The 23,970-nt window shown below is 45.7% G+C and overlaps 1 protein-coding gene across 1 annotated transcript in view; it reads left to right on the top strand.

Moving 5' to 3' along the window:
• The window catches only part of STOM (stomatin), a 31,247-nt gene extending 7,806 nt beyond the window's left edge, over positions 1–23,441 (top strand). The window contains exons 2-7 of the mRNA XM_060608838.3: positions 5,314–5,417; positions 7,201–7,273; positions 8,328–8,410; positions 12,636–12,839; positions 13,828–13,962; positions 21,350–23,441. Coding sequence (XP_060464821.1) covers positions 5,314–5,417; positions 7,201–7,273; positions 8,328–8,410; positions 12,636–12,839; positions 13,828–13,962; positions 21,350–21,544 — 794 coding nt within the window. The 3' untranslated portion in view covers positions 21,545–23,441. The remainder of the gene's footprint in view (positions 1–5,313; positions 5,418–7,200; positions 7,274–8,327; positions 8,411–12,635; positions 12,840–13,827; positions 13,963–21,349) is intronic.
• Positions 23,442–23,970: the final 529 nt, after the last annotated feature.

Here is a 23,970-nt window from a genome sequence, read left to right as displayed (position 1 = left end):
AGAATTGTGTGATTTTATCTTTTCAACAAAATTCGTTTACACAGGGAAGATGCGTGGAAGTTTTGCTAAGCATATATGCATTGCAGCAAGTTTCTATTTGAGAAAATTGGAACCTAATTGTTCATTAGATGGAACAATGGAATATTATTCAACCTTTAATAATAAAGAATATGTACTGACATGAAAAGATACTCACAATTGGGGGGAAAGCAGGTTTAAAATAATTATGTATACCATTATTTTATTTTATTTTATTTTTTTAAAAAAGCAGATAGGAAAGGTTTAAAAGACAAATAGCAAGGTAGAAAATAATCGCCATCTAGAGAAAATGAAGGTATAGATAATTTTTCTTTTAAAATAAGAGAAAAAAAATGATGTTTTTAAAAATTCATGTTAGTCCCCTGGAGATAAGCCCCATTTGAATATTCAGTTAAACAGTGTTGATGTATAAACTTATATCCATTTTCAAAACCTTGCTTTGATTAGTTAAAATTTTATTTTGGGGCACCTGGGTGGCTCAGTCAGTTGAGCATCCAACTTCAGCTCAGGTCGTGATCTCACCGTTGGGTTCATGTGGGTTGTGGGTTCGAGCCCCACATCGGGCTCGCTGCGGTTGGCACGGAGCCTGCTTTGGATCCTCAGTCCCCCTTTCTCTTTGCCCCTCCCCCCTCTCAAAAATAAATAAAGATTACAAAAATTACTTTAATGCAGTTTTCAGAAGAGTTTTGTAGTAAAAGAAAAGATAAAAACTATGGCCAAGTAGTATTTACAACCGAGTGTCACGGGGTCACCAATCTTTACGAATATTCCCACCCAGCCAAGTACCAACAAGTATATCAACCAAAATATCTCAGGAATACTGACTGCTCATCATTTATCTTTTACCTCCTACAGCTGGGAGGTATTCAGTCTTCAAGCTAATGAATGAGGGACTTGAAGGAAATGAATTTCATGAAATTTGGGGGAGTAACTGAGAATTTCTATTCCTCTTTGGCCCGTGAATGGTAGATGACTAAGAACTCATTAGTACCTTGGTGAAGGATAAGCCTCACCTCTCTGAGGAATGTGACTATGTACCTTTATGAGCTATAACCAGATAAGGAAGAATTTCAAGGGTTGAGAATGAGATAGTTCTAGAGGCACCAGAATAATCTGAAATGGTACCATTTCCCCAGGGTATAAAGAGATTATTTTTTATTGGTTTTTTAAAGTTTATTTATTTTGAGTGAGAGTGAGCAGGGGAGGGGCAGAGAGGGAGAGAGAGAATCCCAAGCAGGCTCCTGCACTGCCAGCTTAGAGCCCCACATGGGGCTCGAACTCACGAACAGTGAGATCATGACGGGAGCTGGGATCAAGAGTCAGGCACTTAGCCAACGGAGCCACCCAGGTGCCCCTACGTGGATTGCTTCTAGCTGAGCCTTTGAAATGTGAAAGTCCAAGTCCAGTTTTCCAGCTACGCACTTCATTTCTTACTGCTCTTGGTCTGTAATCTCATATATTCATTTGAGGATTTCAAGAATAACGTCACGACAGAAACAGAGTGCATGCACACATGTCCATACAAAAAGACTGGGCGAGAATAAGAATAAACATCCCATCCTTCCAAAAGTTTCTAGTCTTATATATTCAGGATGCAGAGGTTTGTACTTTGCCTGGAGATAGGAGGTTTGGGGCAGTATTTTAGAAAGCACCAGATGCTGTCAGAGAAGTATTTGGCCAGTGTGTTCCTTATTTGCAATCCATTTCACTTCGGAAACCTAGACCTGAGCCTGGCAGAGAACCTTGAGACCATTTCGCTATAAATAGGCACAGCTGGAATTAAGAGGCCTTCCTCTGTAGGGACATCAGATTTCATTCTCAGAACTCCTACCATGCTTTCCAAGTTTGCATACTCTCTTGAGAAAGTGCTCCAGACACAAAAATGTCTTTGATGAGAATTTTTTTTATTATTTAAAAAAATTGTTTTTAATGTTTATTTCTGAGACAGAGAGACACAGAGTGCAAGTGGGGAGGGTCAGAGAGAGGGAGACACAGAATCCGAAGCAGGTTCCAGGCTCTGAGCTGTCAGCACAGCCCGATGCGGGGCTCGAACTCACAAACTGTGAGATCATGACCTGAGCCGAAGCCAGCCGCTTAACCGACTGAGCCACCCAGGCGCCCCAGAATTCTTTTTGATTTTTTTTTTTTTTTTTAATTCAGAGTCAAAGGACCAAAGGAGTGAATGGACTTAGAACAGGAGCTCTGGAGCAAGATGTCCTATGTTTGAATCCCAGATCTTCCTCCCTCATGTGACCTTGGGAAAGCTTTGTTGTTTCAGTTACCTCCTTTGTAAAATGAAATTAAAAATACTTAACTTCAGGGGCGCCTGGGTGGTTCAATCGGTTGAGCTTCCAACTCTTGATTCCGGCTCAGGTCATGATCTTGTGGTTGGTGAGTTCCAGACCCACGTTGGGCTCTATGCTGACAGCACAGAGCCTGCTTGGGACTCTCTCACTCTGTCCCTCCCCTGCTTGCGCACGCTCTCTCTCTCTCTCTCTCTCTCTCAAAACAAACAAACAAACAAACATACATTAAACAATATCTTAGGGGCACCTGGCTGGCTTAGTCGGTTGCACAACTGACCGGCTCAGGTCATGATCTCGCAGTTTGTGGGTTTGAACCCCGTGTCGGGCTCTGTGCTGACAGCTCAGAGCCTGGAGCCAGCTTCAGATTCTGTGTCTCCCCCTCTCTCCGCCCCTCCCCCACTTGCACCCTGTGTCTGTCTCTCTCAAAAACAATAAATAAAACATTAAAAATATATAACTTCACAGGGCTTGGAAAGAGTACAATGAGATACACATCTAAAGTAATTGAATACGGTGCCTATAACAAACCACCTAAAAATGGCCACTCTGATTATTGACAGTTGTGATAATGCCTGATGGAGCCTTCTGCACAGGCAGCATTGTGGCCTTGCTTGGTGTATCCTCTCAGTGAATATGTCTACGACCCCACAAATTTTAACTTAGAAACTTCCAGGAGATTAACTTAGAGCACTTTTTTTCAAGTATGCATAGGACGTTTGTTTATCTCCCACTGTGACACAGAATCAGAAAACTACAAAGAATATATAATGTCTATTCCTGGTCTTTCATTCTGTGTTTCAGAGCACTTGACCTGGATGCCGTCTTGTGTCTCTTCTCTCCTAAGGTCTCAGCCTGAACTCTGCTTATTTCTTGGCCCACCATTTGTTCAAAGGCCCGTCTCACTGTCATCTTTGCCCTTCTGAGCCGTAACAGGTCCCTGGTCTGCCTCTTGCCCTGTTGCCAGTCTCCCTCTCATTATTAAAACAGCTCCTAGAAATAGAACAGACGCTTTCAGTGGTTGATAAGAAAAGTGATAGTATCCCTTGGCCTTCAAAGTCCCTCTGCCCTCCACAAAGAGGAAAAACAAACTAAAAATGAGGAAGACTCTGGATACAGAAAGTGGAAAAACACAAGCCAGGAAGTGAAAGGGGTTTCCCAGGATGGTAGTGAAAGCCAGTCACTGGGACAGCTGTTCACAACACCCAAGAGAGCAAGTCCAGACATGGCTCCAAGAAAGACTCTCTTGGAGGATGAAATTGGTAGAGTACCTGACCTTGAGAGAGATTGAGATCATTGATGAGAGGTTTGAGGCTGAATCAGTGAGTACATTAAAAATTAAGCAAAGGTGAGGGGTGGCCTGGGTGTCTCCGTCGGGTAAGTGTCTGACTTGATTTCAGCTCTGGTCCTGATCTCATGGTTCGTGAGTTCGAGCCCCGCATCGGGCTCCGTGCTGACAATGCAGAGCCTACTTGGGATTCTCTCTCTCTCTCTGCCCCTCTCCTGCTCTCTCCCTCTCAAAATAAATAAATAAAATAAACTTAAAAAAAAAAAAAAAAGAAAACCTAAGCAAAGGGAAAAAGCAAGACAGTGAAAAAAAAACAAAAAGTTGTGTGGTACAGAAAAATGAATTAGACGTCCCTGCGTGGCTTAGCTTTGAATCGCATTGACGTATACATGAAATATAAAATGCTATAATGACCACACAAAAAGTACGATGTAATTAGAAGGATGGGTATATTTATGGGTGGAGGAAAAGCTAAATCCCCTTCCACAGTGGAAAGTCAATAAGGAATGCTCAAAACGAAGAGAGCCACAAGGAACAAAATCAGCATGTTATTTAGAAACATGGAGTGTATACCAAAATACTCCGCCAACAGAGCAGCTGCCTTTGAGGAAAGAAACGCTGAAAGAGGTAAGCAGGGGACCGCTCTCTTTTTGTAGTAGTCTTCTAGAACTTTTGGACTTTTTAAACTTTGTGCAAGTATAGCTGCTAAAAAAAAATTTAGAAAAAGCACAGGTGCATAGCAACAAAGGCTGAAAAAGGAGGTGAGAATAATAGAAGGGAGAAAAATAGGTTACACATTTTATTTACTCATAAAATGCAGGTGTACAAGAGAAAGGTTTGGAAACATACTCACCATGTGTGGATTGAGTACGTTTCCCCTTCTTTTCCATACTTTTCTGAATTTCTTGCAGCAGGGCGTGTATTACCTTTATAACAAGACGAAAAGCTATTTCGTGTTACAGGAAAGGAAACAATTAGAAAAGTGGGAGGAAAACTGTCCACCCATCCGAGCCCCACTCTGTCCCACCGGTGTGAGTTACCCCTATTCCGTGTTTTCAGAATGTTCTGAACAGAGTGCTCTATGTCTGCACTCACCACCCAGTGTTCTAACGATCTGTTTGTCTGTCCTGCCCGCTGAACTTGCCTGATAGCCGGGATTGGGTCTTACTCCCTTTTACCCCTTCAGTGCAAAGCACGAACCCTAATAAATATTAGGTGCCTAATAAATATCTGCAGGATAGAAAATAACATAGACAGCCTTTGTCATGTTAAGGAGATTAGAAAAAGTAGCACCGGGGCATGTGGGTGGCTCAGTCAGGTAATCAGGTAAGCATCTAACTCTGGATCTGGGCTCAGGTCAAGATCGTGTGGTTCGTGAGTTCGAGCCCCACATCAGGCTCTGCACTGGCAGCACGGAGCCTACTTAGGATTTTCTCTCTCCCTCTCTCTCTGCCCCTCCCCAACTCGTGGGCTCTGATTCTCTCTCTCTCTCAAAATAAATAAACTTAAAAAAAAGAAAAAAGTAGCACCCTGCACTTCAGCGTTGTTGTAAGGATTGCATGGGAAAATCCATGTAAACCAGCTCCAGACTCCAAGCATAAGTGTGTTCAGTGAACAGAGGCTGAAGATGGTCAGAGTGTGCTAATCACCATGATAAGAGTTGCATATTTTTTGTTTTCACAGATAGCCCTAATACGGGCCTTGGACCTTGTGGCTGGATTTTGGTGGCTGTCTCGTTCTTGTTCACAGTTATAACCTTCCCAATATCAGTATGGATGTGCATAAAGGTAAAGAATATTTCACTTGCGTCTGGAAAGGGGTCAAGCCCTAACTACATAAACCCCCTGTGTGTGTGTGTGTGTGTGTGTGTGTGTGTGTGTGTAAAAGAGACAGACACCTGCTGGCCTGTAGTTCTTTTTCCTTCATGACTCCTTTAGAAGATTCACTCTAGTCTATTGTGATGGAACTTTAGAACTTCTTTTCAGGCGGTCTTTCTTACAGGTAAGAAATACCTATAGTAAGGATCACCATTGGGTCGCCTGGGTGGCTCAGTCGGTTGAGCGTCCAACTTCAGCTCAGGTCATGATCTCAAGGTCCGGGAGTTCGACCCCCACATCGGTCTTTGCTGCTGTCATCCTGTCAGCACAGAGCCCTCTTCAGGTTCTCTGTCCTCCTCTCTCTCTGCCCCTTTCCAGCTCACTCTCTCGCTCTCAAAAAAACCCCCCAAAACACGTGGGTATGTTCAAGCTCTCCCACCGCCAAAACAAAAGTAAGGCTCACCATCGAAGTTCGGGATGTGGGACGCTCCTGTCCAGATTCAGGAGGCCGAGGTTTGGTTGCTGGCTCCATTGTTCACCATGTGACCTTTGCCATGTTTCCTTCCTGTGAAATGGGAGGAAGTAACAACACCCACTTCCTAGGGCCAATGTGAGGATTAAAATAATGTATCTAAACATGTGTATCCCAATGCCTGGCACATGGTAAATGCCCCCTAAATGCTGGTTATTTTTTCCATGAAGTTATTAATACTGTGACAAATGACTATCATTTACAATTCCTAAAGAGATAAAATATGCTCTATAATTTTCAGATAAGTTTATTGTTACGATTTAAGATATCAGGAGACAAACTATGGGGAATTTAGTTTTTTTCTTTCTTTCTTTTCTTTTTTTTTCTGTATTCACAATGCATGAGTAACTGAATGATGATGTTAACAGCTGAGGAGTGAAGTTATGGATTTGCTCCTGTATACTATTCTATACTTCCCAAATTTTATACCATGAATATGTATTGCTTTTATAATAACTTAAAAAAATAGTAAATACATATCATGCTTGGTAGGGGTAATAAAATATTGGACATGTGATTTATAGATACTGTTTGGATTTTATTTATTTATTTTTAATTGTTTTTTTTAATGTGTATTTATTTTTGAGAGAGAGGGAGAGAGAGAGTATCCCAGCACAGAGCCCGACATGGGGCTCAAACCCATGCACCGTGAGATCATGACCTGAGCCAAAATCGAGAGTCAGATATTTAACCAACTGAGCCACCCAGGAACTCCATTTATGTATTTATGTATTTAGTTATTTAAGTTTTATGTATTTAAGTAACCTCTACACCCGACGTGGGGCTCAAACTCATGACCTCAAGATTAAGGGTCCCATGCCCTTCCAACTGAGCCATCCAGGCACCCTGATACTATCTGGATTTTAGAGAAAAAAACAAAATAGAGGCATCGAATCTGTTTAGGGCAGAAATACATATTTGAGAAGCTGTTTATGTTGGGGCACCTAGGTAGATCTGTCAGATAAGCATCCACCTGCTGGTTTTAGCTCAGGTCGTGATCTCACAGTTTGTGAATTCAAGCCCCGCATCAGGCTCCAAGTTGATGGTGCAGAGCCTGCTTAGGATTTTCTCTCTCCCTGTCTCTACCCCTCTCCTACTTGTGCTCGTTCTCTCTCAAAATAAACAAACTTAAAAAAAAAGAAGCTGTGTATAAAATAAATAGTGGATATAAATATTTGCACTCCTCATGTTAAATTATTATTATTTGTGTTTTTAACCTAGATCATAAAAGAATATGAAAGAGCCATCATCTTTAGATTGGGTCGCATTTTACAAGGAGGAGCCAAAGGACCTGGTCAGTATAAGCGTTCTGGGTGGTTGTCTGGAGACTGGAATTCTTCCTCCTGTTGATGTGAATTCCCTTCCAAGGGCCCTTTCTCTGTTGGCTTAGAAAAGAGTGCATGTGTAACAATAGCAGTGGCACGAGCCAGTCTTGCCACAATCACCCTTTCCTTCCCTTAGCTCCCCTCCCCTTCCCATCCAAGCTGATAACATTATTTTAGGCCAAGAATAGCGGCAGCCATGGAAGTCTGAGCATGAGAATTCCTATTACGCTAAAGGCTTTCAGTCATCGCTTTTGGCAAACTTCACTTAAGCCCCTACTGCATTCCAGGCTCTGGGAATTCAAGGGAGACTAAAATATGGTTTGTGCCCTCAAGGATCTTGCTGTCTAATGGACACCAAAAAGGAAAACAGTTACAACCCCGTGTGATAAGTATTAGGGTCAAGTAATTGCAGATAGCTGTGGAAACCCAGACAAGTCACTGACCCGAATTAGTAGGAGGAGACCATCTGGGCTGAAGGTGACATCTCTGCTGAGTCTTGAGGCCTGGAGAGGTGTTAGCCAGAGGGGAGGTGTTCCCCGCAGAAACGGCAACAGGCGCGGAGCGATGTAGAAGGGAGCACGGCAGACCCAGGGAACTGCAGGGAACAGCCCAGCAAGAGCATAGAGCACGAGGACAGGAGAAGGGCTGCAGAGGGGCCTGGGCAGGTTGGGCTGGACCTCGTGTGACGGGTTCAGGGCTTTGCAGTTCAGGAAAGACTTGTGCTTGTGGCTGAGAAAACGGGGGCCATAGGAGAGAAACTGAAAGATACAGAAAGACTTGGGGAAGGATTGCATTGGTCTAAGTGAAAACAAGACGGCCAGTGACAGCGGAGTAAGGAAATGAAATCACGGGCCTCAGTGGCAACAGTTTGGTGGGGGAAGTAAGCAAGAGGATAGCATTCCTGGCGTCTGGCTCAGGCACTGAGACGAACTGGCTTCTTTCAGTTGCCTAAGTGGATTCTCTGACGGTGAACGGATTCGGCACTGGCGTCTCTCCGTAACATTCTGTGTTTCTTTGTTGCAGGTTTATTTTTTATTCTGCCGTGCACGGACAGCTTCATCAAAGTGGACATGAGAACGATTTCATTTGACATCCCCCCTCAGGAGGTAAGGTTGTCTTTTGCCATGAGTAACAGATGTCACATGTGAAAGTACTTAGCAATGAGAGAGGCAGAGGAGAGCGGCGAGAGCACAGGTGGAGAGCCTGTCGGCCGTCACGGTTTTCCAGCTGTGTGACTTTGAGCAAGTTCCTCAACTTCTCTGTGCCTTAGTTTCCTCAGCTGTGAAACAGAGGTTGTGACAGTAGGACCTACTTTATAACGTTCTCGTGGGGACTACGTGAGATGTTATGTGTAGAGTGCTTAGAACAGGGGCTAAGTTAGTAAGTGCTATGTAACTGCTTCTTACTACGAAGTATAACACAATGTTAACTCAAGTGTAATGTTAGCTTTTCATACTTGTCATCACTTTTACTACCACATTTCTCTGCTGCTGGCTTCTGATAGAAAATCCAGCTTAGGGGGCACCTGAGTGGCTCAGTCGGGTAAGCAACTGACTTCGGCTCAGGTCATGATCTCACAGGTCACGGGTTCGAGCCCCATGTCGGGCTCTGTGCTGACAGCTCAGAGCCTGGAGCCTGCTTCGGATTCCGTGTCTCCCTCTCTCTCTCTTCCCCTCCCCTACTCGCATACACTCTGTCTCTCAAAAATAAGACATTTAAAAAAAAAAAGAAAATCCAGCTTGGTATAATATTCTTCTTAAGGTTTTTTTTTTTTTTTTATGAAATTTATTGTCAAATTGGTTTCCATACGTCACCCAGTGCTCATCCCAACAGGTGCCCTCCTCAATACCTATCACCCACCCGCCCCTCCCTCCCACCCCCCATCAACCCTCAGTTCTCAGTTTTTAAGAGTCTCTTATGGTTTGGCTCCCTCCCTCTCTAACCTTTTTCTTCTTAAGGTTCTTGATTATACTCTAGATTAATTGGTTAGAAGCCCCAAAATTAGGAACTGCTCATTCGGCATTTTAGATAAAGCCTATAATGTTTTAGAATAGTAACTACTTCATGCTATTTCAAACTGTTTCGCAAGTAATATCACTGTTGAAACTCACAGCAGAATCCCTGGAAAGCTTGTAGCTGCCGTGGGGCAAAGGGATCCCTCCAGGCCACCAATATCTAGCTTTTTGGGGTCCTTGCCTCATGCTTCTCCCACCGCTGCATGCTAAATGCAATCCACATTAGCTCCATCCTGGCCCGTGACCTAGTGATAGCCAGCCTGGTCCACATGTCCAGGGAGGCATCCTAACCTTTGCAGACAGAAAGCCTGAAAGTAGGATGAAGGGAGGGATAGAAGAATATGTCAAGTGTCTCCTGGCCAAAGGCCAGCTACTCAGCAGGGCGGTGGAGCCCGGCCTCATTGCTTTCTCTTTTTCCCAAATCCAGAGACCAGCCCAGGAACCTCCTTGCTGGTACTGATCCAAGTAGTGGGTGAGGTCAGACTTTGTAATCCACACGTACGTAGGAACACCAGGAATCGCTTTTACCCACCAGAACAAGGCTGGGAGCTGTGCTGTATTCTCTGCACGGATTCCCATGTCTCAGGGAAGATCGGCTCTCAGAAGGAGCCCCTTTCAGGGTAGCTGGGAGTCCTGGCATTTTCCTCTGTAAACATCACGGGCAGCTGGCCGGCTTGCTGTAAGCCTCTGCCTTCCAGCTGCTGTCTTCTCTCTTGCGAGCTGCTGAATGCAGAGCAGATTGGAACTTGGCGAGCAGTCCTTTTTCCGATCCCCTGTGAACTTCATGTGAAGGAAGATAAATACTCTGCCTACAATAAACAGTAGGAAGAGAGGCGGCAGCTTTAGAAAGCTCTGGCTGTGGCAGAGTCACGAGGGCAAGAAATGGTTTAGAAATGATACACATTTTCCCATCACATCATGGGAACTGATTAATTTTCATGCAAGATGGTAATATACTATTAGAAGTATTTTTAGATTATCAGAAAAAGGATTACCGCTTTCCTGCCTAGCAGGGACTAAACAGCCATATAATACCGTTAGTTATCACTTGCCGTTTACATAGCTCTTTGCACTTTTTTTTGTAAGTTTATGTATTTATTTTTGATAGAGAGAGAGAGCAGGGGAGGGGCAGAGAGAGAGAGGGGCGGGGGCGGGGGGGAGAGAGAGAGAGAATTCCAAGCAGACTCCAGAGCTGTCAGCCCAGAGACCGAGGCAGCGCCCGGACTCCTGAACCTTGAGATCATGACCTGAGCCAGAATCGAATCGGGAGCTTAACAGACAGAGGTACGCAGACTCCCCCCTTTACACTTTCCAAAGAGCTTCATTCACAAACATCTTACCAGCTCTTCAAAGAAACTTGCACAGAATTGGGCAGTGTAATTAGCCCCATCTCACAAATGAGGAATCTCTAGGTCAAGCAGTTTAAGAGCCTCACTAGGGTCACAAAGCAAAGCGGGGTAGAGCCCCGGCACCAATCACTAAATTCCCAGGATCACGTTTCAGGTCATCTCGCATTTATTGACCCCCTGCCGTGGATCCATCCCTCTGCCAGTGCTTGGAATACAAAGACAGACTACTCTTAAGAAACGCCTAGTCCAGCAGAGAAGCGGTGATGTAGGTCAGCAATACTGGCCGCTGCAAAGGGGCAGTATCTGCAAAGCACTTTGCAAAGCGCAAAGGGGAAAGTGTTTAAGTCTGCCCCGTCTGGCAAGGTTCACAGAGGAGAAGACACTTGAGCTGTGTCTTGAGTGATGAGTAACAATGTGCCAGTCTCATGGCATGCGGGAGAGAGAGGGGAGAGGACATCCAAGCAGAGGGGACACCTGCACGAAGGCCCTGGGACATGCAACGTGGCGCATGTGGGACGCACACCTTGTCCTGTGTAGGGTGTGCAGGGGGGCGTGGGACGGAGTGAGGCCAAAGGGCCAGCAGTCAGAGGACGCCTATACCAAACTAAGGCACTGAAGGTGGTAGGAAGGAGCATTGGCAAATTCTGTGCTTGTAAGCATCTTCATGGAGTGTGCTACAAAGTGGGTCTGTACCCTGATCTCCCCCTGTAACAACGTCCCCCATTCACTTTTTGTTCTGGCAATGCTGTGCTACTTATATATATATATAGCTCAGCAAACCTAGGCTGTGCCATGGCTCTGTGCCGTTTCATGCATTATTGTCTCTGCCTTGGATGCTCTCATGCCACCCTCAGAAAATTGTTATTTCAGGTTGCCTGGGTGGCTCAGTCAGTTGAGCGTCCGTCTCATGATTTTGGCTCGATTCCAGGGTCGTGAGATTGAGCCCTGTATTGGCACTGAGTGTGGGGCCTGCTTGGGATTCTGTCTCCCTCTCTCTCTCTCTCTCTCCCTCCCCCCCTTCTCTCTCCCTCCCCCTGCCCTCCACTCCTCTCCCCTGCTCATATACTCTCTCTCTCTCTCTCTCTCTCTCTGAAATAAAAAATGTAAAGGGTGCCTCGGTGGCTCAGTCGGTTAAGCATCCAACTTCGGCTCAGGTCATGATCTCACGGTTCGTGAGTTCGAGCCCCACATCGGGCTCTGTGCCGACAGCTCGGACCCTGGAGCCCGCTTCAGATTCTGCGTCTCCCTCTCTCTCTGCCCCTCGCCTGCTCACATTCTGTCTCTCTCTCAAAAATAAATAAACATTAAAACAATTTTATAAAATAAAAAAATTTTTCTAATTTAAAAATTAAAAAAAAAAAATGTTATTTCTTCCTTGAAGACACAGCTCACACACCACCCCGGCCACCTACAAGTGTCCTTCCTTTGTCCCATAAAGTCTCCCTTCATTCCCCGTCCGCTTTGAAGGAACAGTGCCTGCTGCTGAGCGGTATCTCAGCATTTGTTGACTAACTGAATGAATTAATGGAATTAAGGAATAAGTGAATGTATTTTATTAAAATTCTAAATACACACTCCACTTCCTGACGCTCTGTTGTCTTAGTCCATCCGGGCTGCTCCAACCAAACCCCACAGATTGGTGGCTCAGGAGCAGCAGGATTTCTTACTCACAGTCCTGGAGGCTGGACTCGGGGGCTGAGGAGTGTCCACTTCCTAGATCCTAGATGGCCGTGAGGGTTCAACCCTCGTGACCTGATGGGCGTCCCGAAGGCCCCGCCTCCTAATGCCATCATGTTGGGGCTGGGGCCTCCGCGTCTGAATGATGAGGGAACACAGACATTGAGTCGATAGGGCTTACTAAAGAAAATCGGCCAGTGTTCAAGATGTTCCATAGAACAACATTCCTTGCAGTCATCTTAAAGAAGGAGTTGGTCGGCCGGTGTGCAACCGCTCCCTTTCTGTTACAGATCCTCACTAAGGATTCCGTGACCATTAGTGTGGATGGCGTGGTCTATTACCGCGTTCAGAACGCAACTCTGGCCGTGGCAAATATCACCAACGCCGACTCCGCAACCCGTCTTTTGGCACAAACGACTCTGAGGAACGTTCTGGGCACCAAGAACCTCTCTCAGATCCTGTCTGACAGGGAAGAAATTGCACACAACATGCAGGTGAGGCGTGTGCCGGGGCTGATACCCACCAGAAATCAAAAGATGAAGCAAAGGGTCATTGGTTGTTTGACAGCTTTTTACTCATTCCAACTGGGGGATCACTGGCCTGCCTTCCTCCCTTCGTAGAAAGGTTTTCTCAAACTTGATTTGGTGGAAGGGAATATTTTTCACACAGAAAGCTCATGGGTTAATAGCTCAGATGCATGCATCGTTTTTTTTTATTCCCTTCAGTGTAGTTTTGTTTTGTTTCCCGAGAATTAGTCTTTAACCTTTGTCTTGAGCATAATAATCCAGAGGCCGTTCTGCAAGACAGTGCGGGTATTGTTAAATTCTCGTGTGTGGGTCCCATGACTTCCCTTGGAACTCCTGTGCTTTCCAGTCTTACTTGGGTAATAGATTACAAATTAAACCTGACTTGCTCAACAAAGATAAAGCACTCTAACCTGAGATCTTGTCACTTGTATCAGTGTCACGGTGTGTAAAATCTGTGACCTTACCTGATGTCCACAGCCACCATATGAGACAGGAAGTAGGATTTCATTCCACCCATGGTAAAGGGACCAAGTTGAAGCAGGAGGAAGTAATGTGGCTTACGTGGAGTCCTATTAGATCAGGAGCCAGCTGGCCACCTGTTTCTGTCAGTAAAGTTTTATTGGGATACAGCCACTCCCATTGGCTTAGGTATTGTCCACAGCTGTTTTTGACCTACATCGGCACAGTTCACAGTTGCAACAGACACCGAAAGTAAACGATCACTGTCTGGCCCTGGTAGGAAAAGTTCGCCAACCTCTGCATGAGCTTCTTAGGCCTAGAATCAGGATCAGCTCCCTGGGACCCAGCCCCTGGCTCAGCCTTCCATCCAGCGCAGGAGAAGTAAGCTCTCTCCCGGCTCTCCCCCAGCGCCCTGTCTGCTCTAGACCCCAGTGCTCTACCGTAGGCCTCTGGGCTGGGCTGAGCATTCCTGGCTTGCCTTCTCTCTTCCTGACAGTGTACCCTGGATGATGCCACGGACGACTGGGGAATAAAGGTGGAGCGCGTGGAAATTAAGGACGTGAAGCTGCCTGTGCAGCTCCAGAGGGCGATGGCTGCAGAGGCGGAGGCATCTCGGGAGGCCCGAGCCAAGGTAACCGCCCTTTCCTTTTCTTTCCTTCTCTTCTCTTCTCTTCTCTTCTCTTTTCTCTTTTTTTCTTTTCCTTTGTTTTTCTCTTTTCTTTTCTTTCTTTCTCTTTTTTTCTTTCAGTTTGCTTTGCCTGTGGAGTTTTCTTTTTAAGGAAAGCATGGTTGTTATAAAAATGGAAATAATCTTAACGGGTTTAGCCAAGTTGAAAGCCTCCCTATCACTTCAAGCCACAAGCCCCCCCAAGGGGCCACCGCTCATGACAGCTTAGCATATACACCCGGGTTTTATTTGACTAGGGTGTTAGATTGCCGGCTTATTTTGCGTAAGCATGGTCACACCCACGTATCGTTCTGTTCCTTGATCCTTTCACTTAACATCATCCTGTGAGCCCATCAGTGTGTACAGAGCCATGTCATTCTTCTGTGACTGCGTGTCCCCCCCCCCCCCCCCCCCCGCCCTGCCATGTCTCCTACTTCATGCTCCGAGTCCCCCACTAAGGACAAAGGAACAGTTCTGGCTTAGAGCAAGTGGACAGTCCGGTCCATGTGCCTACCATTTGTTCCTTCCCTGTCTTCGTTTTTGAAGTTTATTTATTTTGAGAGAGAGAGTGACAGTGCATGCGGGATAGGGGTAGAGAGAGAGAGAATCCCAAGCAGCGTGGAACCCAACGCAGGGCTTGAACTCACGAACCGTGAGATCGTGGCCTGAGCTAATCCTTGCCTATTTTTGTCTTCTCTTTCATTCTGTCTTTTCTCAGGACCTTCTTCCTTCTTACTGTTCCCTCTTCCTCTCTGTCCTCTTCTTTTTTTCACTCCTCTCATGTCTGCTTTTCCCCCTCCTTCTTGTCATCGCCATCTCTGCCTGCTTCTTGAGCCCACATGGGTGCATGCCCCATAGGAGAAGTGTTGAGGAAATATCTATTAATCTAACCTAGGAAAGAGGGTCTCTGGAGCTAATTCATAAGGACACAGGGATATCTCGCCAAACCCAAGGATGGGAAGTAGAGTCAAGTCCCATCAGAAATGGAGCCAGGGACTGCAGTGTGGTCAAGACCAAAGGGAGCTAATCATTCCATCTCCTGGGCCTCATCTCACTGCTGACAGCTGGAGGGCAGAGTCAACTCTCAAGTTCACACACCTCCCTCAGCTGAACACTAAAGGGGACAGACCCGCCTTGATTCCAGATTCATAGCAGAGAGATTCTCTTTGGCCCAAGTTTGGTCAAAAGGGCAAATTCAGGGGGCGCCTGGGTGGCTCAGTCAGTTAAGTGTCTGACTTCAGCTCAGGTCATGATCTCACGGTTTGTGGGTTCGAGCCCCACGTCAGGCTCTGTGCTGATGGCTCAGAGCCTACTACTTCGGACTCTGTCTCTTTCTCTCTCTGCGCTCCTGGCGGTCTCTCTCTCTCTCAAAAATAAACAAACATTAAGAACACTTTTTTAAAAAAAGGGCAAACTCAGATATTAAGTTCCACAGCCCTTTGCCTGTGAATGGGTGAAGGAAGAGGGCCAGTCTTCATCGGAGGGGTTGCTGTGGACTTGACAGATCTCCCAAGACACAAGGGGCAGACCATTGTTGTTGTTAGGAAATAGTAATAAGGGCACCTGGGGGGCTCAGTCGGTTAACTGTCCCAACTTCAGCTCAGGTCACGATCTTACAGTTCATGAGTTTGAGCCCCACGTGGGGCCCCGTGCTGAAAGCTCAGAGCCTGGAGTCTGCTTTGGATTCTGTGGCTCCCTCTCTCTCTGTCCCTCCCCCCGCCTCAAAAATAAATAAACATTAAAAAAAATTTTTTTTTTAAGAAAGAAAATAGTAGTAGCTGGTGATAATTGACTAAGCACAGAGCCCTGCCCTTCTAGTAGGATGCCCTTTAAGCCACACATTGGGGACTATAATTTCTTAGCCAGCATCAAATACAACAGCAGCTCCTTTGACACTATACCCAGAATTTTCTACTAACCAGAATTGTTAGCTTTTCCTAATGTGATAATTGATGCTCATGAGGGCAACCTGGTAATTCTGTGGAACCTCCAGTACTGCCATCACATTGAGAAGACTCAGTGGTATTTCTGGTAACATTAAATACGCCCTACTATAATCGAACTGGTATTCTGAAAAACAGGAATCGCTTTTATCTAGATTACGTCATTAACCAACAGCCCCATTCCAAGCCATACTGAAGAGACTACTTAGAATGTCAGGGCCTGAAGGGTCCTTAGAGATTATCTTCTGAAGCTGACAGATAACCTGGTCCAGAGGCTGCCGGGAAGCAAGCCTTCCTGTTCCCCTGCCGGGAAGCAAGCACAGCACTGTTTTCCGCTGAGCTTAGGCTTGACCTCAGAACCCTTCTGTTGCCCTTCAGGTAACAGTCCTCAACTGCTTGGCCTTGGCCCTAAAAATGAAACTTATTTGCCATCCCGCTATTCAGATGAAAAGATTGAGCCCAGAAAATTCATGTGATTTTCCTCAAGGTCACACAGTCGATTAGTGGCAGTGGAAATCAGAATGCCCCTCTGGCTCCTCTGGACTTTCCATGACGGACTAAGCCCCTTGGGCAAGTGCTTTCACCAGTTAGGAAAGAGAAGTCCTTATAACAATGGGAAGAGATGAAGGAAGCCGGTTAGAATTCTGAATGACTGTGCTCCACCTGGATGAGACTGTAGGGATCGTCTGGAACAGTCTTGTGGACCTGGGCAGTATCTGTCTTTAAGATTAGGGTGAACACATCGAATCACAAAGAGTCTACCCTTTCTGTAAAACACAGTAACCCTGCAACAACCATAAGGCTTATATATTCAAAATGGTACAGTCAGGTTCTCGTGGAAAGTAGGGAGTCCATTTCTTCAACAAATAAATTGTGAAAGAAAAGGGTAAGAGAGCCTATCGATTAAGAGCCTTCAGAGAGAAATTCCTCTCTGAAGGAATTTCCGTTACATAGCCATGAGGGAAATGCAAATTCAAATCACAAGCAGACGCCACACTAGACATCTACCAGGATGGCTAAAAAGAAAAGAGCCAAGTGTGGACGAGGGAAGAACTCATACTCCTGTTTTGTTAGTGAGACCACAGATTTGGTACCACCATTTTGGAAAACTGTCTGGCAGTGTGTATCCAACAGAAATGCACTTGTGTGTTTACCAAAACACACAAGGAGTGTACTAGAATGTTCACAGCAGCACTTTGTATTACCTCAACCTGGAAACTGCCCACAGGTCCCTTGTGGTTGAATGCATAAAGTGTGCTTTGTTCACACGAAGGAACACCATGCCCCGAAGAGAATGAACATGAAAGTGCTGGCAAACATGGCTTGAGAGAAAGGAGCACAAAAGATTCTCCCACAAGCTTGACCGTGTGTTAGTCGGACCTCTTTTTCAATGTTTTAGACCAGCTTTTAATGACTTGAAATGTGATACCTTTTACACTTGCGTCCATCCTGATTTCCTCGCTCAGAACTCTCAGAAAAATGCCTGCCACGTGCTTTCGGGCACACATTCCTGGGTCTCATCCTCTATTCGTTGAGAAGGTGGAGTAGAGGGATGCAGATCCCCTTTCTCTGCCCTTCGCGGGCCAGCCCGCCTGGGCTACAGAAGGAGACAACAGTACCAACCTCACAGACCTGAAAATGGCTGGTTGTCAAGGGACGGTCTGTAAACATGGAAGTGGGGATCAACATGGGGTTGCCGGGCATTGGCAGAAGCCCCACACCGCCACAGGCATCTTGCTTTGCCTTCTGAGGGCCGATGCATGGCATCTACGTGGCCTGTGTTCAGACCGAGCCGGTGGTTACTGCCTTCACATCTTGGGCAGCGTCCTCAGACCAGCTTTCCTGTTAACAGCCCGTGTGCCTCGTCTGGTGGGTCTGGCTTCTCGGCCAAGAGCTCGTATATTGACAGTAGTGGGAGATTAGATATCTCTGCAGCCGGTCCATCGCCAGACCAAAAACAAAGTGCCTAATTGGACCTCTGAGATGACGTGGAAAAAGCCAGAGCCTGCCGTTCTCGGGCGGGAGCTTGTTTTGCATTCCATACGTACAGGGTTTGCCTTGGAGCACACGGTTATGTGCATCTTTTTGAGGGCACCTGGAGTGCCCCCTCTCACAGACCTAGGTAGGACATTCTGGGTATCTTGACAAACTAAGGTTTTTATCCTCTAAACTGAGTGCCTTCTCTCGGTGACACCATATCCTGTATCACCCGTCTCACCTAATGGCACCCCCCCAGGCAACCGAAACCTAGAAACCCACGGCTCACCCTCTGTTCCTCTTCCTCCCCATACCCAGCCAGCCTCCAAACTGCTGACTCTCCTGAAAAGCACCGCCCCCGGCCCGTTTCCCCCTCCAACCCCACATCCCCATTACCAGCCAGTCGCACCAGTCACTCTGAGGCCGTCCTGTTAGCAGCTCTCAGTGTCTCCTCTTCTCATCCATCCTCTGACGTCTGTCCGTGTGTTTTCTCCAACTGGATCTGATGAGGTTCCTTGCTCAAAACTGTTCAGCAGCTTCCCTCTGCCTCCAGACTGCAGACGAAACACCCCAGCCTCTCCTCTGCCTCACACTGCATTCGGCCACTTAGATTTTTCTGGAATATACCAGCTTTTTAAAACCTTGGTACCTTGACGTGTGTGCTGCCTGAAGTATTCTTCATCTGTGGCCAAACAACAAAGCTTTCATCCTGTCCTATTCAACTTCCATAATCTCATCAGCTCGTGTTCTGCAAAGCCTGCTTTGCTGAGTGCTGGCCCTGTGCCTTGTACCTGTCCGTCTACATTTCTCACACTGGAATGAAGTGATCCGTTCCCATGTCTATCTCCCCTGCTTGACCGGGAGCCAAAGGAGGCAAGGGGGTCCACTCTCTTCCCTAGCTACTGCACAGGGCTCGACCCCTAGGAGGCTCCCAGCATTTACTCTAGAAGTGAATGAAACTCCACTGGTCGGGAGACTATCGTGTTCAACTCGGATATTCATGGGAGTATTCTGAACCATGAATATTTTGAGATCCCTGTGAAAACAACCCAGTTGGAACTGCGCCGTTAAGCTTAGTGAGCATGGTATCTTCACGCCCTCTTCTAGGATTATGGAGAAAGAGTAACTCGCCGCCCTGATTGGCTTCTGAATCCTTTATACATTAAGGCATAGCTTGATTCAAAAACCAGGTCTTGACGTCCCACATGCGTTTCCTATACGATAGCCTCCGTTTATACATTTCACACTTAATGTACCTTTCTGTCTTCCTCACAATGGCCCTAAAAGACAGATACTATCCCGTTTTAAGAGTAAGAAACCAGAGCTCAGAATGTTAAATAACCTCTCTGAGGACACTCAGCTGGTGAGGGTTAGGTTTGGAATTTGAGTACAAGCCTGTCCCACTCTAAAGCCCCTGCTTTTCTCCCCGACCCCAGTGATGTTCACACTTTTATGCCCATGTAACCTCAAGAGGAATTTAGACAAACTATATGTCCCATCACACATTTTAAGTAGACATGTGAAAATTTTCATTTGAATTTATATACTTGGCTAAGCGTATAATCTGACATGTTTTAAATATTGACATTTTATTTTAAGTGTTTATTTTTGAGAGAGAGAGAGAGTGAGCAGGGGAGGGGCAGAGAGAGAGGGGGAGAGAGAGAGAGAGAGAGAGAGAGAGAGAGAGAGAGAGAATCCCAAGCAGGCTCTGCACTGTCAGCAAGGAGCCCAACGTGGGGCTCAAACTCACGAATTGTGAGATCGTGACCTGAGCCGAAATCCAGAGTCAGATGTTTAACCGACTGGGGCACCTGGCTGGCTCGGTTGGAGGAACACACAACTCCTGATCTTGGGGTCATGAGTTTGAGCCCCAGGTTGGGTACAGAGATTACTAAAAAAATAAATAAACTTTAAAAAAATTAATTAATTAAAACTTCCCATCACTCATTTCAGTGTATCCAGTGAAATTCAAACAACATAATGATTCCATCATCTGTTTAAAATACGTAAATAAGCTCTTTCAATAGGCATGTTTCATTGTCCCTTTTCTTTTCTCCTTGAACTTGTATTTCCACTCTGCCTCCTCATGGAGTCTTTTCCTAATACAATATATTTTGTCATGAATTACTTTATTACTCCTACCGCAACACATTTAGCATTGAAGTGGGTTTTTTTTTTTTAAGTTTATTTATTTTGAGAGAGAGAGAGAGTGAGCACGTTCAGGGGAGGGGTAGAGAGGGAGAGAGAGAATCCCCAGCAGGCCCCTTGCCGTCATCACAAAGCCCTTGATGGGGCTCAAGCCCACCAACCGTGAGATCATGACCTGAGCCGAAATCAAGAGTCGGACGCTTAACTGACTGAGCCACCCAGGCATCCCTAGTACTGAAGTTAAAATTAATATTTTAAACATTTCCTGTGACTACAAATAAGGCATTTAAATGTTGCAGAATTTCTCCCAAATAATTTTTTTCTTTAACTAGAAATGCTTATCTTTTATTTATTTATCTATTTATTTATTTATGGTAAGCTGGAAAGAAAGAAAGAAAGAAAGAAAAAAAGAAAGAAAGAAAGAAGATAGAAAGAAAGAAAGAAAGAAAGAAAGAAAGAAAGAAGAAATGCTTATCTTAACAAGATAAAGAATTCCTGTGTTTGCAGCTGGCCCTCACGTATTGCCAGAATGAGACAAGATTAACCATCAGTTCTAGTGTTAACTTTTCATTTTTGTACCTCTAAGGACTGAGAACTTTTGTTTACATAAATAAGTAGGTGATCAAAGTTGTGTTTAAAGTCATGCCATGCAGTCCTTCATACTGTGTCTGAATTACGTGCTAAAAATCATACAGTGATCTTTCATTTAAAAATATGTTTAATGGTCATCAGCTTTCAGTTCCATAAGGTCCTCTGTCCTTTCTTTAAAATCAAACAACTGGAAATTGAACGCCTGGGTGGCTCAGTCAGTTGAGCGTCTGATTCTTGATTTTGGCTCAGGTCATGAGCTCACAGTGTTGAGATCAAGCCCCGTGTTGGGCACTGGGCTGGGTGTAGAGCCTGCTGAAGATTCTCTCTCTCTGTCTCTGTCTCTCTCTCTCTATCTAAATAAATAACTGGAAATTCATGTGACTTGCAAAAGGATTTGTGTCCATTCACTAGTCACTTTCTCAACCCCTATTTTGAGTTGCCCCTCTGTTCGGTCCCCTGAAGCATGCAAGAAAAGCCACAGTAAAAGACGATGTCTCGATCTCAGGCACATAGTCAGGCAAATCAGACATAGGAAAAAGGACATAGGGAAATGGGGTAACTGGCAATGGATTTCCTTAAAACTGTTCTGGCGCATTCCTGGAGAAGGCTTTGTGTGCACACCCTGGTTTGAAGACTGCCCCTTGACACCTGTATTTTCTCCAGTCTGACCATTCCCTCCTCCTGTTCCATAGGTCATTGCAGCCGAGGGAGAAATGAACGCATCCAGGGCTCTGAAAGAAGCCTCCATGGTCATCACTGAGTCTCCCGCGGCCCTTCAGCTGCGGTACCTCCAGACACTGACCACCATTGCTGCTGAGAAAAACTCCACGATCGTCTTCCCCCTGCCCATAGACATGTTGCAAGGCATCGTGGGGGCAAAGAAGTGAGCCACAGAGGCCAACGCAGAGACGCGCCCTTCCCTTCCAGGGTAGAGTGGGGACCAAATCAGCCTTTAACCTGTAAGGAGAGAGTAGGGCGGGACCTTGACTATTCCTCCTTCCTTTCCTTTTCCGTACGTTGACTGCGAGGTGCTTAGAATGTGTAGTGATCCTAGCAACAGATACAGATGAGGATTGTTAGCTTGTAAATACTGAGAAAGAGAAGGGGTGTGGGGAGGGGGTTGGCGATTGGTGATCTGTAAGATCATTTTGATCATTTCTTAACTCTTTTAAAATATTTAAAGTTCATACGTTTAGATCATTAGGTAATAGGCTAAATCCCCCTTCTTTTGACTTTCCCTGGGTCGTTCTGCAGCCAGACCAAAGGCAAGAAAACAGGTTATAACCACCACTCGGCACCCTGGCTGGACAAATGCTTTGCAGAAAGCAGTGACCTTAGGCTACAACCAGCTTCTCTGGGCCATATGTGCCTTACCTCCGGGGAATCTTAAGGAAATGTTCCTAACATCCGTTTACTTTCTAAGCTCAGACCACGTTTCAAAATAATCCTCACTTGAGAGTTGGCATTTTCGTGCCTATACCTGTCAACACTGGAGGAAATGGTCAAGGTCAGTGAAAAAGATGATCTTAACCCTTGAAAGACTTCTAAATCTACTATCACAAAGATCCTTTAAGAATAATAAGAATAGTTCTCCCTTTCTTTTAAACTTCTTTTAGCCTCTTTGACTCAGTGATTCCTCTGTGGTCTTTCAAACCAGCTAAATACTTGTCACAAAAGTGCTTTTTCCTCACTTTTGCCTATTTTCATATATCAGGTTCTAAATAGTTCTGATTTTTAAATAAAATGTTCTCTAAGTTCTATACACAATTCTTTGTATACCCATTTGAATGGCTTAAGGACTAATCCTTTTTTTAAAAAATAGGTAAAGTAATTCTCTTTTATTGTCTGCATGCTATTAACTATCGTACACTGTGAAATATCTTGGTTACCAGGCCCATTCATTAAATATCATGAGGAATTCACAATATATTGGGCACATAATAACCAATGAGCTTGGGAAGACACTGTCAGACTTAAGATATATAGATGGAGGGTTTTTTTGTTTTTTTTTTTAGTTTGCCGAGTCCTCCTTTTCTATCACGTGTGGTCAGTGCCCAGAGAGGAAGTGGGCGGCCCCTCCTACCCAGTTCCTTGTTCCACAATGGTAGGAAGCCTTTTGCAAACGCCTGTGAATTTTGCAAATGCCCGTGAATCTGAGCAACCTGGCATTCTTCCTGTTGGTCCGACGACCTGGCTGGTGACACTTAAACCACTTTCTCCTCGTGGCTCTGAGTTCACCTAGAGAGGTCTTGGGAATGGCAGCTTCCTTACCCAGAGCCACCCTTCATATTGGTCCTTAGCTGCATCCCTCTGTCTGTCCCAGACTGTGAATGTCCCCTCCCCGATCGCCCATTTCCAAGCTTATTTTAGAAAACCTTGAACCGTGCATCCATGTTCTCAGCTGCGTTTATTACATGTATATGGAGCATTTTGACTTGGAACTCAAGTTACGTTTCTATTTATAATTTTTTAACTAATGCTTCTCTCTCTTTCGTGCGGTGACTCACCCTCGACCAGTGAGGACCAGGAAACAGCCCCATATCCTGGCTGAAAACCTCTTCTCAGGCTTAGAGTAACAGTGCTTTCTGCTCCTTTGAGTGTCCCTATGTCCAGATACCAGTCTTCGCCTCTCTGCCTTGTGGATTCATAGCCCAACAGGTTGGGATTAGATTGCTTGAGAGGGAGGAAGCATGAAAGGGGTCCAGGATGAGCGCTGGTGCAAGAGTGTTCTCCACGTGGCCTCCCTTTCCAATGCTGTACATAATAAAGTGTGCACTTTCACTCGTTTTCTTTGGGTGAGGGTCTGTTTCTGCCTGGATTTAGTGTCTGTGGATTTCGTTTTTCAGAAATGGCACATGTGATCCTCCGGTCCCGGGCTGGCTGCATTGGCTTCTCGGTGTGCTTTATGTGGGCCAAAAAATGCGGAGAGGTTAAAGTTGCCCAACTGCCGCCTAGGCCCCTTCTGGAGCACCTGCCCATATATTTTCCCTGGGGAGTTCGAGATCCATGGACACCCTGAATCCTTTGCTAGTTTAATCACCCTTTGCCCGAATCCAAGCAGGACAGGAACTCACTTCTGTCACCCCGTGGTCTGTTACAGCTCCAATGCCTTGCAGGCTGCCTGGCCCAAGGCACACAACAGGTACCTATTGACCAGCCCAAAGTCAGACACGGGATCCAAGCCCAGGCCGGCCTTTTCGTCGCCTGTCATGGCGCCTCACGATGATTTCTATATGGTAGACGACAAAATCCAAGGTCATGTTTTGGGGGGGAGAAAGTTGTTAGGAGAAACTACGTGGTTGAACTTTGAGAG

Source organism: Panthera onca, chromosome D4, assembly GCF_046562875.1.
Source record: "Panthera onca isolate mPanOnc1 chromosome D4, mPanOnc1 haplotype 2, whole genome shotgun sequence".
Taxonomy (NCBI): Eukaryota; Metazoa; Chordata; class Mammalia; order Carnivora; family Felidae; genus Panthera; species Panthera onca.
This window is presented reverse-complemented; position numbering and strand designations above follow the sequence as displayed.